General features: G+C 34.1%; 2 protein-coding genes and 1 pseudogene across 2 annotated transcripts; 2 read left to right on the top strand and 1 right to left on the bottom strand.

The window, feature by feature from the left end:
• The first annotated feature begins 601 nt into the window (after positions 1–601).
• On the top strand, positions 602–4,049 carry LOC112709808 (coleoptile phototropism protein 1). The gene is made up of 3 exons (XM_025761786.3): positions 602–2,097; positions 3,031–3,351; positions 3,565–4,049. Exons 1-3 carry the CDS (start codon positions 1,276–1,278, stop codon positions 3,784–3,786), a joined length of 1,365 nt encoding a protein of 454 aa, XP_025617571.1. The 5' UTR covers positions 602–1,275; the 3' UTR covers positions 3,787–4,049.
• Positions 4,050–5,941: 1,892 nt separating this feature from the next.
• Positions 5,942–7,124, top strand: LOC140175407 (ABC transporter B family member 10-like; annotated as a pseudogene).
• LOC112709809 (uncharacterized) lies at positions 7,091–10,847 on the bottom strand. The gene is made up of 7 exons (XM_025761787.3): positions 10,453–10,847; positions 9,987–10,102; positions 9,752–9,870; positions 9,292–9,454; positions 8,969–9,174; positions 8,517–8,841; positions 7,091–8,314 (listed from the first exon to the last, which is right to left on the bottom strand). The coding sequence occupies exons 1-7, from the start codon at positions 10,612–10,614 to the stop codon at positions 7,372–7,374; spliced, it is 2,034 nt and encodes a 677-aa protein (XP_025617572.1). The 5' UTR covers positions 10,615–10,847; the 3' UTR covers positions 7,091–7,371.
• Positions 10,848–11,972: the final 1,125 nt, after the last annotated feature.

An 11,972-nucleotide genomic window follows, 5' to 3' on the forward strand; every position in this document is an offset into this window, starting at 1 on the left:
ATATCTCTTTGAGCTTCATTTGTCTGCTTCAAATTTGACAAATGAGTATGTTCACGTGCTTGGCTCTCATTTTTCCAACAAAACTATGAGATTTCTTTCTTTTGGGATCTAATTTAAAGTACATGTGTGTGTCTTAGGTGATTTGTAATGTCATTATCTCTTTTATATATTGTGATTGTTTTAAATTTTAATCTTTGAATGTGTTACTAATTTTTTCTGATACATACCCTTATTGATATTTTATTTATAGTAAGCTTCCAAATTACTAGACTATATGATAGTATTTGACAGATTTTTCTCAGAGAAATAAAGTTCTCGGTATTTTTTTTTTTCAGGACAAATTTGTTCCGTGAAACTGGTTTATAAATATGTCATATATATATGTCACAGTATCCCTTAACTCGATAGGCCAATGATTAATCTGCCACGGATTTGAGCTGCATACACAATATGGGATTCAAAAACTGACATTTGTTTAAACTTTAAACGGACGAGTAAGCTAACCACTCGACCAACCCAAGTTGGTTAATACTATATATGTAACCCTACTAGATATTTTTTCTTTTTAAAAAAGAAAATAAAAGAAAAGATCCAAGTACCAAAATCATTGATGAGTGACATAAAAAAAAATCATGGATGAGTGCACTTATTATAGATTGCATCATGGTGTTCATTTTTCTTGGAACCTGACCACTTCCCCATGATGTTATTATGCAATGTAACAGGCAATTCCTTCTAAAGAAAAAAAAAAAAGGTTCCCCAAGTTTCTTTGCTTATCTCAATTGGATTCCTTGTAATGGCAATCAGCATAAGTGTACAATGGACAAAGTCCAAATCCCTTGTGCAATACATGAGATAGAGAGTGAACAAAGGTGTCTATTTCATGTTCCTTTCATGCTATAATTGCTTTTGTTCTCCATATCATATGAAGAGAATAAACAGTTGTATGAGGGGCCAAAATGTAGGATTGATTAAGATGATAGATACAACTCTAGTCCCTTAACTAGAGGTCTCAGGTTCAATCGAGTCGAGTTGAGTCGAATTAGCCAGTTTCCTGGTAAACAGTTGATATGATTTGTTGTTTGTTATAGGGAGAAAAATTAACAGTTGTATGAGTGGTCCTACCCATATATATCAACAAACAAGGCCTTATCCATCATCCTCTCTTCATTCCTTAGCTTCAACTGATTCAAGAAAATCTCACATCCAAATCAAGAGGGCCAACATAGAAAAAAAAAATCAACTTGATATTTTTGATGATATATACTTTTTGTAATGCAGCATAACATGCTTATGACAGCTACAAAAGCAAAAGATTGTACTACTTCTACATTACTTGAGCTTTTCACTGAGATGAAGAATCAAACCAACACAGATTCCATCAATTTTCCACCACCAAGATCTCCATCATCCCAATTCTCCTCTGAATGCTGGTTTGATGATGCATGCATCCTTGACATGGACTACTTTGTCAAGACCCTTTCCGGAATCAAAGCGAAAGGCGTCCGGGCCGACTTGATTGGTTCCATAATCACACACTATGCCTCCAAATGGCTACCTGACCTCTCTGCAGGTGACTTGGCCGAAAAAGGCCTTACGCAATTCGAGGAATCACCAGAGAGCGTCACAGCTTCTTGGATGAAGAAGAGGTTCTTTGTGGAAACATTGGTGGGAGTTCTGCCTCCTGAGAAGGATGCAATCCCCTGCAACTTCCTCCTTCGCCTTCTCCGAACAGCGAACATGGTTGGTGTTGAGGCTAGTTATAGACACGAGCTTGAGAGGCGGATTTCATGGCAGCTTGACCAAGCTTCATTGAGAGAGCTTGTGATTCCATCATTCAGCCACACTTGTGGAACTCTTTTGGATGTTGAGCTTGTTATTAGGCTTGTTAAGAGGTTTGTGAGTTTGGATAGTGAGGGAGCCAAGAGTGGTGCTGCTCTTGTTAAGGTGGCTAAGTTGGTTGACTGCTACCTCGCCGAGGCTGCTGTTGATGCGAATTTGAGCTTGTCCGAGTTTGTCACTCTTGCAGGAGCTCTTCCAAGCCATGCTAGAGCAACAGATGATGGATTGTACAGAGCCATTGACACTTATCTAAAAGTATGCCTTCTATTCTCCTTCATCCGTTCCACAGAATCCATCGCTTTTGGAATTGCATTACATTCATTCATTCATTGTATTATGAATGAATGTACTGAAATTCCAAAAGCGACGGATATTGTGGAACGAAGCGATTAATGGTTTAAAATTGGTTGATTACTAGAGTAGTAGAGTAGTTTCATTAAAAAAGAACTCACATTACTATTATTATAACACATCTATACTCTTTAAGTTATTTACCTAAACATGAAAAGGTGACAAATAGGTTTAGTTTTTGTGTATGGAAATAACAAATTCCTAGTTCCTCTGTAATTCAGGATTCTTTGTACATTATTGATTTGACTTTTCTTTTTTTCAAAAAACAGAAAAGAAAAAGAAGAGGATAGTGTGAGAAACAAACAAAAGGATGATGAATTTGTAGTCTTATTCTAAATATCTCTACAGAAACAGTTTCTTATGTTGTTACATGCATGAGAATATTCTTCTAAGTGAAGACACTGAACTTAATTCCACACTTCTCTACACTTGGCTTTTCTGTTGTCTTCACAATCCTGCAAGTCAAAAAGATTAGGGTAAATATTTGAGTTCATCAAAATTTACTGTGAACACTAGATTACTTCCTATCTTAACATGCAAATCAATGTTTCTTAATGTATATAGATACAGAGTTCAATTTTGATGCACTGACAGTGTAAAGCGTTTTACACAGTCCTGCAATCACATCCGTTCTTTTGAATGACCATTTACGCGATCAATATAAAAAGTAGTTATTTTTATTGATGTTGCGTTACATAATTAGATGCATGTGTAAAACTAGTTTACACGAAAGTGCATCAAAATTAAATTCCATGGTTATTTGAGGTCAAGTTAAAAGTCCATCTTTTTCTTTTATCACCAACTTCACATAAGTTTGATATGTCAACTCTGTTGTAGGCACATCCAAGTGTGTCCAAGGAAGATAGGAAGGGTTTGTGTAGGCTTATTGATAGCCGGAAACTCACTCCGGAGGCGTCGCTTCACGCGGCTCAAAATGAAAGGTTCCCTGTGAGAGCTGTGATTCAGGTGCTCCTGTCAGAGCAAACTAAATTGAACCGGAATCTAGATTGGAGTGGCTCCTTGATCAGCAGCACTAGGAGCCCGAATGGCGTGCTAGACGCATGTCTTTCGAAGCGCGAGATGAATGCTCAACACATGGAGATAAGGAAGCTCAAGGAAGAGCTGTATAGGGTGCAAAGCCAGTGCAATGCAATGCAGGTTATTAGAGATATTATTGTGTGGTAGAAACTCACGTGCAGTTAACTTTATGTGAAGTTGATAGGTGAGAGAGGTGAGATGACAGTTTAGTCAGATCTATCAAATCATTTAATGACTCTCAACTATCAACTTCGCATGAAGTTAACTGTAACTGAGTTTCCATCTTATAATGTTTGTTACAATTTTCTCTTATCGTCGCGATTTTTAACATAGGTACAAATGGAGAGGATGGTTGAAAAGAAGAAAGGGTTCTTCAAGTGGATGAGATTTGGGGTGATGCCTAATGCATTTGGAAGCAAAGGGTTTGGAGGAGTGGAGAAAATTGATGAAGTTGTTGAAGGAGAAGTTGGATTTGGAAGGCAAACACCAATGGACTTGAAGACCAAGTTGGTCAAAGGTAGGACTCCTCACAAGTGGAGGAAATCCTTGTCTTGAGACAACACTTTCCATGGTTTGTGGAAGAAATGAAATTCTTAGATGGTTATGGATTAAGAATTTTTTTTTAAAAATATATAATATAGAATGAATGATTTAGAATTTCTTTTGTTTAGTTGTATTATTAAGCAAGTTATAATGTTGTGTAAGTTAATAATGCAATGGCAAATGTGTAATTAGGTTTATTGTTATTAGGGCTGTGAGACATAAATGTAACATAAGATATTGTTGTATTTTGAATAAACTCGATAAATTTGTGTGAATACTATGTTTTTCAAGACAATCTATCTATTTTTAACCTATAAAAGTAGATATATAAATTTATTCACATTACTTTTAAGACATATTTTTTCTCCTATTAATGTCATGTCAGCAATATTGCTTATTTGGCAAAATTTTAGAATCAACCACTCAATTTTTGATAAATTACCTATTATTTTTAAATCAGCAAAAAAAAAAAATACAAAAAAAAATAAAAAACACCGATAATTAAAAATTAACCTACAAAAACATTGAATGTATATCCCCATATTTATTATATCTTACCGTTATAAACAATACAATAAGTTTATAACCCCAAGGCCCCAATAATTAATTTCTATAAATAATTTATTAAATGTAATAAACATCCGTATTACAAATCTATTAATAATATTATTAACAATAATAAATTTTACGTTACAAATATTCAAATTTCATAATGAGGCTTGCTACACATACAAGTCTTTTTGACTTACAAGTTTTACAAGTTGCTACACATTAGGGTCTTTTAATGCGTTATTCAGTTTCCAAAGCGCTACACTCACTGTGAATTATGAACGACTCCTCTTCTTCTTCTTCTTCTTTCTCCTCTTCCTCTTCCTCTTCCTCTTTCTCTTTTTCTTCTTCTTCCTCTTCCTCTTCCTCTTCTTCTTCATTCACCATAGATTATGAACAACTCTTCTTCTTCTTCTTCTTCCTCTTCTTCTTCTTCTTTCTCTTTGCCTTTTCATTAGTTGTTTTACTTGCGTTTATTACTGGTATTCTTGCTTCATTTTTTTTCTATTTTCATGGTTTCTGAAATCAAGCTTTGAAATCGTTTTGAAGATAATGGAACTTTAGAAATACACCCAAACGATTACAGAAATACACCCAAACGATATTTCTTCGTTATTTTCTTTGCCTTTTCATTAGTTGTTTTACTTGCATTTATTACTGGTATTCTTGCTTCTTTTTTTTCGATTTTCATGGTTTCTAAAATCAAACTTTGAAATATTTTGAAAATAATAGAACTTCAGAAATACACCCAAATGATTATAGAAATACACCCAAACGATTACAGAAATACACCCAAACGATATTTCTTCGTTATTCTCTTTGCCTTTTCATTAGTTGTTTTACTCGTTTATTACTGGTATTCTTGCTTCTTTTTTTTTCGATTTTCATGGTTTCTGAAATCAAGGTTTGAAATCGTTTTAAAAATAATGAAACTTCAGAAATACACCCAAACGATTACAGAAATACACCCAAAGGACACCTTATGCATAATTCAGAACTCTTTCTCTTTCTCCTCCTCATATTCTGCTGCTTCTTCTTCTTCAAAAATGATTTCAAAGCTTGATATCAAAAAATAATGGAAATCAAGAATAACAAAAAAAGAAAACAAAGAGAAAAGCACGTAAATGAAGAAGGAGAAAGAGAAGGCAAAAAACGAAAGAAAAGAAGAAGAAGAAGAAGAGGAAGAGGAAGAAGAATGTGCAGCAAGAAGAAGAAGACGGTGTAGTGAAATTGTGCAGTAACGGTTGAAGAAGGAGAAAGAGAAAGTAAGAAACGAAAGAAAAGAAGAAGAATTGTATATGAAGACTTGTATAAAAAAATGCTTGTATATGAAGAATTTCTCTTTCATAATATTAGACCTACTTATATAAGTCTCTTATCACTATTTTTTTAAATAACATCAAATTTAGCACAATAAATTTATTTTCGAACTACACAACATCTCAGACTTACTCAATGAAGCATTATTTTTTGAACAATATTACCAAATAAACAGACAATTGGTTTATCAAAGTTTGCATGGTTCGTCTATGAAAAACATTAACAATCACAAACGAAGAGGAGTCTCACAATAGAAATATAACCAGAAATGTAACCATCCTCAGTTTAAGCTTTTGGGATGAATGATTTCATGATAGTACCTTTTTGTAGGTATGGATCTGTATTGATGGAGAAGGAGCTTTCTAGCTTTAAATCAGTTATTAAGTCATTCATGGTTTTAATCATAACCGCGCTGGCCATGGGGGAGACATTGGCAATGGCGCCGGACATGCTGAAAGGAAATCAAATGGCTGCATCAGTTTTTGAAGTGATGGATAGAAGAACAAGTACAAGAAATGATGTTGGAGAAGTGTTGCTTGCAGTTGAAGGAACAATTGAGCTAAAAAATATCCATTTTCGCTACCCTTCAAGGCCTGATGTGGTTATTTTTAATGATTGCAATCTTAGAGTTCCTTCAGGGAAGACTGTGTCCTTCCCAAGGACACAGTGGAAGAGTAATGATTGATGGTAAGATTTTGAACAAACCTTAAATCTTAAATCTTCAATGTGCATGGAGTACCAATGTAGTAGTCTTAGACTAAATTCTTAAAGTGAGATAGTGAATTCTTTAAATTGGTACATATCATGAATCTCAGGACCTCTATATGGATTCAGTCAGTAGTCCTGGTTATCATAAATGTGAAAACATTCTTCTAAGTTCTAACAATGATATCATTCATTAAATTCTTGCAGGAAAAGACATCAAGAATCTAAACCTAAAATCTGTTAGGAAACACATTGGTTTTGTGCAACAAGAACCAGTTCTTTTCGCAACATCAATTTATGATAATATTCTTTATGGGAAGGAAGGAGCATCTGATTCAGAAATAGTTGAAGCAGCTAAGCTTGCAAATGCTCATAGCTTTATCAATGGTTTTCCTGAGGGCTACTCCACCAAAGTAGGGGAAAGAGGAGTTCAACTTTCTGGTGGTCAGAAACAAAGGATAGCTATTGCCAGGGCAATCTTGAAAAACCCTGCAATCTTGTTGCTCGATGAGGCCACTAGCGCGCTTGACGCAGAGTCAGAGCGCGTGATACAACAAGCACTAGAAAAATTGATGCAGAATAGAACAACAGTTATGGTTGCTCATAGGCTATCCACAATAAGAAATGCATATCAAATCTCAGTTGTAAATGATGGAAAGATTGTTGAGCAAGGAACTCATTCAAGTCTAATAGAGAACAAGAGTGGAGCATATTATAAATTAGTTAGTCTTCAGCAGCAGAATGTACATGAAAACTGTATTTCTATGTTAATTTGATACACTTTGGATTTATAGAAAACTGTATTTCTGGTAGTAATAAACAAGTTGTTATTACAATCACATTCAAGAGACCTATTAGTATTACACAAATGAAACAGTAAAATGGCAAATCAATTTTTTTTTTCTTTCTTCTGCCTTTTCTTTCCCATCTATCTATAAAATAAATATTTTCCATCACTTATTCATCAAGAATCACTCATAAAGTATAGGAGGTTTGGTTAACACCAAAGAAAACTCAATCTATTCAAAGTTTCACTGCTTTCTTGAGTGTCTTGAAGGGCGAACCAAAGAATTTGTTTCCAACAACACTGTGTCTGCCATCCTCAATATCATTTCCTGTTGCAGGCTTCTTCCTAAAGCTTTCTAGACCTTTTCTCATCCCCAGAAACAAAGATGGTGATGATGGTATTCGCCTCAAGATCCGTGCACTCTCTGATCTAACAAGCGTTGCTTGCTTCTCCTTCTTTTCCACCCCTTTAAACCTTGTACTACCATTTATCTTTTCCTTGCTTGCTTCATTTTCTATTCTATCTTCTTCAGCCAGTTGCATCTGCTTCTCTTTAATATCACTGTCTGAAACTTTCAAGGTATGCTCATTCTCATTTGTTTCTTGTGGATCCATGCCTTCTAGAAGCATTTCAAGCCACTTTTCCACATTCCCTTTGCCACGTCTCTTTCTATTTTCTTCACTTTCACTTATTTCTAGCCTCTCAAGTTTCCTTTCAATGGAGTTGTCTTCCTCCAATGCAACAAGTGATCTTTCTTGCTCCTCAAGTTTCTCTTCTGTCATGTTCTTATCTGCTGATGTTTTTTGCTCTTTCTCATGTTCTTCTTTCTCTTGTTCTTCTTCTTTTGCAAGGAAACCATCTTCGCATCCTCTTTGTTCTTCATCCAAAAGAATCCTTAGCTCTTTGTGCAAATGGTTTCTTGGCTTGCTTCCATGCAAATACAGAACAGGTTTTCCATCATCTTCCTTATCCTCGAAAGCGGAAGCGTCTATTCTTGTTCTCTTTCTTCCTTGCTCCCATTCATGCCTAATCTCATTATCTAGTTCATCTCTTTGTTTGAACTTCTTGTGAAGCTCTTTCTCTGCAGCATCACAAATTTCCTTCTGCGCTTCAAGTCTAGCCATCAATGCATTACTTGCAGCCTGGTTCAATCTAATCTGTTCCTTATACATGACAGTCCTTCATGACAAAAACAAGTGCAAACATTTCTCTCAGTTTACATATGTGCCTATAGTTTAAAAAGTTTTCAATTAAGTTCCTATACTGGATGAAAAATCGCTATTTTTTTCTAAAAAGTTTTATACTGTATAGTAATTTGATTAAAAAGTTTAAAAACTAATGAAAATGATTGATTTTCTCCCCTTAGTTTTGGTAATCTTACTGGTGCATTGTGTCTCTAATCATCTTCTCCAGCATGGTCCTGTAAGAGCACTGAGCCTCTGCTAGCCTCCGGCACTTCTCTGCCTTTCGCCGACATTTTATCAGCTCTATTTCTAGGTCCTGAACTATGAGCTTTTCTTCTTCATTCATGAGCTTCATTTCTTTCACTTCATTATCTAGCTTCTGTATCTCTGCTTGAAATCTTGCACTTTCTTCTCTTTGCTTTAGGGAATCTCTAGCCATGACAATGGCATGATAGGGATTTTTACCCAACTGTGGATCTTCATTTTCCTTCAAAATATTTCCCTTGCTTTTTCTTGAAGCTACTGCAAAAGATCAATGGTTTTGCAAATATAAGCTGGTCAGATTTAACTTCAATCTGCACAAAACTCAACTCAAGATACTCCCTCCATCCAATATTAACTGTCACATTAAGATTGATGTCACATTTACCAATAGCAGCAGACATTGGCTTTGGATTCCTATTGTAAGATTCTGTTCGTGATTCCCTTCGAGATTCTACAATTGCAGCCGGAGCTAGGCCAATTTCCTCTTTCAATGCAAAGAAATGTTGGGGAAAAGAATGAGAATCCACAATTTGTGAACCATTCAACTCATGATCTTCTCCTTCACAGAACAGAAATGAAAAGCCTCTATGCCTGTTTTGTTTTCAATTTGCACTATAAAAATCAGCAACCATTCCAATCCACTTTGATCTTTGATGGAAAATGAGAATTTAATTTCAAAAAAAAGCAAAAGAAAAAAGAATCAACAACCTGAAGTCTGAATTTGAAGAAGTGAAAATAGACAAGAACTGGTTTACAGATACACCTAGTTGGAATTCCCACCATGGGATTAAGAACTCCAGCTTGTTTTTCTTCTTCTTACAAGCTTGCTTCTGCATGATCCTCAGATTGCTTACAACAGTTAATCCCCCTCCTAAGTGTTTCAATCCAGAAAAGAGAAATTAAATTGTTCTTGTGATAAACCTATAATATTCAAATTAGGTGCATCTACACAAAATTATAAACTTCTGAAACTAGTACTTTGTAAAGATCCCCAAAGCAGAAATTCTCAGAAGTAAAAGTAGAATCAGTTAATCTAGAAAAACTAAATAACCTTAAAATAGTAGAGGGAAAAACATAAACACATATTTAGAATAATAAATTAAGATAATTCAAAACTTAAACACCCTTAGAAGGGTTTTATTGGTACTTGTTTTGAGAGATATATTACTTGAACAAGGAAACCAGTGATCAATGTCCCAAGCCAGTGGAGAGGTTGAATCTGCATGATAATACACGACATTGCCATAGGCATCGATTCGAATCACAGCAGGGTCGAAACCAGCATTCCTAGAATTTAATTAATTCACAAAAACACACCAGAACCAGATTTATTTTCTCCCTTGTCTTATAAAAAATTCTAAAGCAAAATTGTTCATACTATAAATTGAAGTTCCTAATCCTACCCAAGATGGCTGAGCTGCTTCCACAAGAGACTGGCAAAGATCTTAGGCTTTGTAGTTGGCTTCGCCTTTGGATCGATAATCGCAAACATCTTATCCAAATCCCTTGCTCTCTCAGCCTAAAAATAACCTCAGAAAACAAGATTATTAGAAATATGATTGAATCAATTAGGCAATTAGATATTACTTACCAATTGGTTATCTCATATGCTTATATAAGGCTTGCAATCACTTCTAATTGTTAATTGGTTTTCTCTGATTACCATGGATCTCAACTCTCAAGTTTCCTCAACAAAAAACAAAGAATTTCAAGATACATAACATAGCTGAACTCAACTAACAACACCCTCAAAAAAACAAAAAAAGTTAACTACATAAGCATGACCCAGAATTCAAATTCCTATAAAAGTTATAGATCTTTACAATAAATCCAATAAAAATGATGAAGGGTATGGATCCATTCGCTTACCTCATGTTCCTTCAAAGCATAAGGTAAGAAAGTGAAGGGAGGGCCATGGCTGAAAGGACTTAAATCCTTATTGCGGCAGAGCTTTGCATAGGCTTTTGGGTACCCAAGATTCTCACTAACAACCATTTCTTCTTTGGTGAATCCATAATCTTCCTCTGCCATTTGGGGTTTCTTATGATGATGAAGTTATGGTGTAAGATGCAGGGGAATGAAACAGAGGAGACTCTGTTTTTGTTTATTCATAGGAGCTTTCTAACGGTCGAATTGATTTCATTTTCACTTATTGGTTTGGTTGGTGTAAAGTTCAATTGGTTTTAATTTTTGGAGATTTCAAATTTTAAACCAATATAATATAGTATAATAAGAGTAATTAATAAGTTTAATTACACTTTTGAATCACAACCATACAATCAATTTTTTCCTTTAGTTTTTTTTTATTTTACAAAAATAATATTCTAAATCGTTGTTTACATTTAAATTTGTTTGTTTTGAATAATTATTTAAATAATAAATATTAAAAATAATTAATTTTTATTGACAATTTTGAGAAAAATGATCTAATATGATAGTAAATAAAATCAATAGTTTTATAACTGACATTTAAAATTATCAAAGGTGATTAATTACTTAAAAGACCACGTGATTTTTTCTTTTTTAATTTGAGTTATTCATGTAAAGTATAATGGCTTAGGTTTGTTTATCTTAACCTTAAATAAACTCTCTTCTCTTAATGAATGTCTCCTATTTTTTATTTCAATATTTTTTTATAATTAAAATATCAAAAATATTAGAGAGAAAAAAATAGTGCAAACTTATCTTATTTAGTATTTATTAATTATCATTATAATTAATAAATACTAAATAAAATAAATTTTATCTGTTTTAATTAGGTTTTTATACTTTTTTTTCTTTTAATTAAATCTTTGCACCAATTTTTTTTTTAAAATTGGGTTCTTACACTTTTTTTTTTTATTTGGGTTCCTACACCAAATTTTTTTTAGTTTGGTCTCTATACAATTAAGCCAATTATTGTCAAGAGGGACTTAATTGAAAAAAAATTTTGGTTCAGGGACCCAATTAAAAGAAAAAAAAGTATAAGGATCTAATTGAAAATTTTGCAAAACTATAAAAACTAACAGAGTAATTAAACCTTAAAAAAATAAAAAAAATAGAAAATGATAAAAAACAACTGCAATCCAAAAACAAAAACAGAACAAAAATAAGAACAAAAATTAGAGAAGGTGGTTGCAGTAGCAGCAGCGACGTAGGGAGGGGAGCAGCTCGGCGGCGACCTCCTTCAGCCTCGACAAAAACCACTGCAGAATTTGTGATGAATTTAAAAATTAAAGATTGTGATGAATAAGAACAAGAATTAGGAACTTGAATCTTAACTTACCTGTGATGGCAGTGATGGTGGAGTTGCGTGGTGGTGGTGGTGGTAGTGAATCTGAATAGCAGAGAGTAGGGAAGAGAGGGAAAGGGAGGCGCCGCAGTGATGCTAAAAATGCAAGGAACACGAC

The sequence above is a fragment of the Arachis hypogaea genome, chromosome 9 (assembly GCF_003086295.3).
Source record: "Arachis hypogaea cultivar Tifrunner chromosome 9, arahy.Tifrunner.gnm2.J5K5, whole genome shotgun sequence".
NCBI lineage: Eukaryota > Viridiplantae > Streptophyta > Magnoliopsida > Fabales > Fabaceae > Arachis > Arachis hypogaea.